This window comes from Sinocyclocheilus anshuiensis, unplaced genomic scaffold (genome assembly GCF_001515605.1).
Source record: "Sinocyclocheilus anshuiensis isolate Anshui unplaced genomic scaffold, SAMN03320099.WGS_v1.1 scaffold288, whole genome shotgun sequence".
Classification (NCBI taxonomy): Eukaryota; Metazoa; Chordata; class Actinopteri; order Cypriniformes; family Cyprinidae; genus Sinocyclocheilus; species Sinocyclocheilus anshuiensis.
Genome location: NW_015558570.1, coordinates 259,896 through 261,467, shown reverse-complemented (window position 1 = coordinate 261,467; position 1,572 = coordinate 259,896). Strand labels below are relative to the sequence as shown.

General features: G+C 41.2%; 1 protein-coding gene across 1 annotated transcript in view; it reads left to right on the top strand.

The window, feature by feature from the left end:
- Positions 1-443: 443 nt before the first annotated feature.
- LOC107679576 (armadillo repeat-containing protein 10-like) overlaps positions 444-1,572 on the top strand; it is a 6,007-nt gene continuing 4,878 nt past the window's right edge. The window contains exons 1-3 of the mRNA XM_016475162.1: positions 444-752; positions 976-1,121; positions 1,264-1,398. Coding sequence (XP_016330648.1) covers positions 506-752; positions 976-1,121; positions 1,264-1,398 — 528 coding nt within the window. The 5' untranslated portion in view covers positions 444-505. The remainder of the gene's footprint in view (positions 753-975; positions 1,122-1,263; positions 1,399-1,572) is intronic.

Here is a 1,572-nt window from a genome sequence, read left to right as displayed (position 1 = left end):
TTCAAATTATCATATCGAAGTTAGAAATTCAAATATTGTGACAATTAATTTTGTAGGGTGCCACAAGGGTTTAACATTTGTTAAAATGTCCAAAGGGTGCCGCAACTAAAAAAAGGTTGGGAAACACTGCTGTCTGCGTCATCAACTAGGAACTACAGTCCGATTCAGTTCGATTTGTGAACCGGCTCGACCGGTTACTTCCTGAGAACCGGCTCAAAAGAACGATTCGTTCAGAAACCGAACATCACTACAACACTCCGCGAAACCTTTTGGTCGTCCACTGATGCAATAGGCGGCAACATGCAGAGGAAACTGTCAGAGTGACGAGTATGACCAGGAACTGTTTGCATCCTTATTTATCCTGTGAACTGGTTCAACCGGTTCACTAAGAAGAACCGGTTAAATCGAACAATTCGTTCGCGAACCGGACATCACTATTATCCTGCCGGACAAGGACCATGTGTTACTGTTAACATGTATCTGTGAAATCTGCGCCTATCGCAGAATGGGAGATGCCAATGTCGTAGCCCGGCTCGGCAGCATGAAGGCTCTGTTGGGCATTGTAGCAGGAGCCGGAGCCTCATATGGCATTTATAAACTAGTCTTTGGTCGCGCAGGAGATGCAGGAGTAAACAGAAAAAAATCTGCTAAAAGTGTGACTATTCAGCCTGGGAGCCTGACGGCCAAAGTGTCTGGATTTAAAGTTGTCAGTAAAAGTGATAATCTGGATCCTTCTGCGGACACTGAATCTAGTAAGTGACATTCAAATGGTTTTCAGGATGTATTATGAAATTTAAAAAAGTCTAGCTCACTGAAAGCGTTGTAAGTTTGAAGGGTTGTTTTTCAACCCAATCAACCCTCAATAAATATTACAGTGATTAAACCGAGGCAGTGTGTCAATTTCATTTTGTTGTCCCAGATGTCTCCTTCATTCAAACCTTTCTTGTGTGTTTTTTTTGTTTGTTTTCTCATAAGGTGATATTCTCTCAAAATCTGCTGCCAGCCTGGAGCCTCGACATCTGAGTATGCTTCTCTCGCTTCTGCAGAGCAGCCCAAACCCAGAAGAGAGGAGGAAAGTTCTCGTAACGTTAGGAAACGCTGCTGCCTTCACAGTAAACCAGGTCATCTGATTTTCCGTCTTCTAGACATTATGTATTAGACTGACTTTGTTTATACGTTTTGACTTGCAGAAGAGTAAGCATATGTAGATTGTAGGTAGATTGTGCATCATATACAATATTTTTTTTCACTTTTCTTCGTTAGGATCTTCTGCGTGAATTCGGAGGTCTTCCCATCATAGCAGGCTTCCTCTCAGACCCTTCACCTGAGATTCGGGTTCAGACTCTAAACGCTCTGAACAACTTAAGCATGAATATCCGCAATCAAGAGCAACTGAAGGTATTGCGTTATTTACTTTTTAGAGAGGCACAATATACTGCTATAGATTGTAGAGTGTATATACACTACCGTTCAAAAGTTTGGGATCAGTAAGACTTGTAATATTTTTTAAAGAAGTATCTTATGCTCATCAAGGCTGCATTTATTTGATCAAAAATACAGAAAAAACTGTAA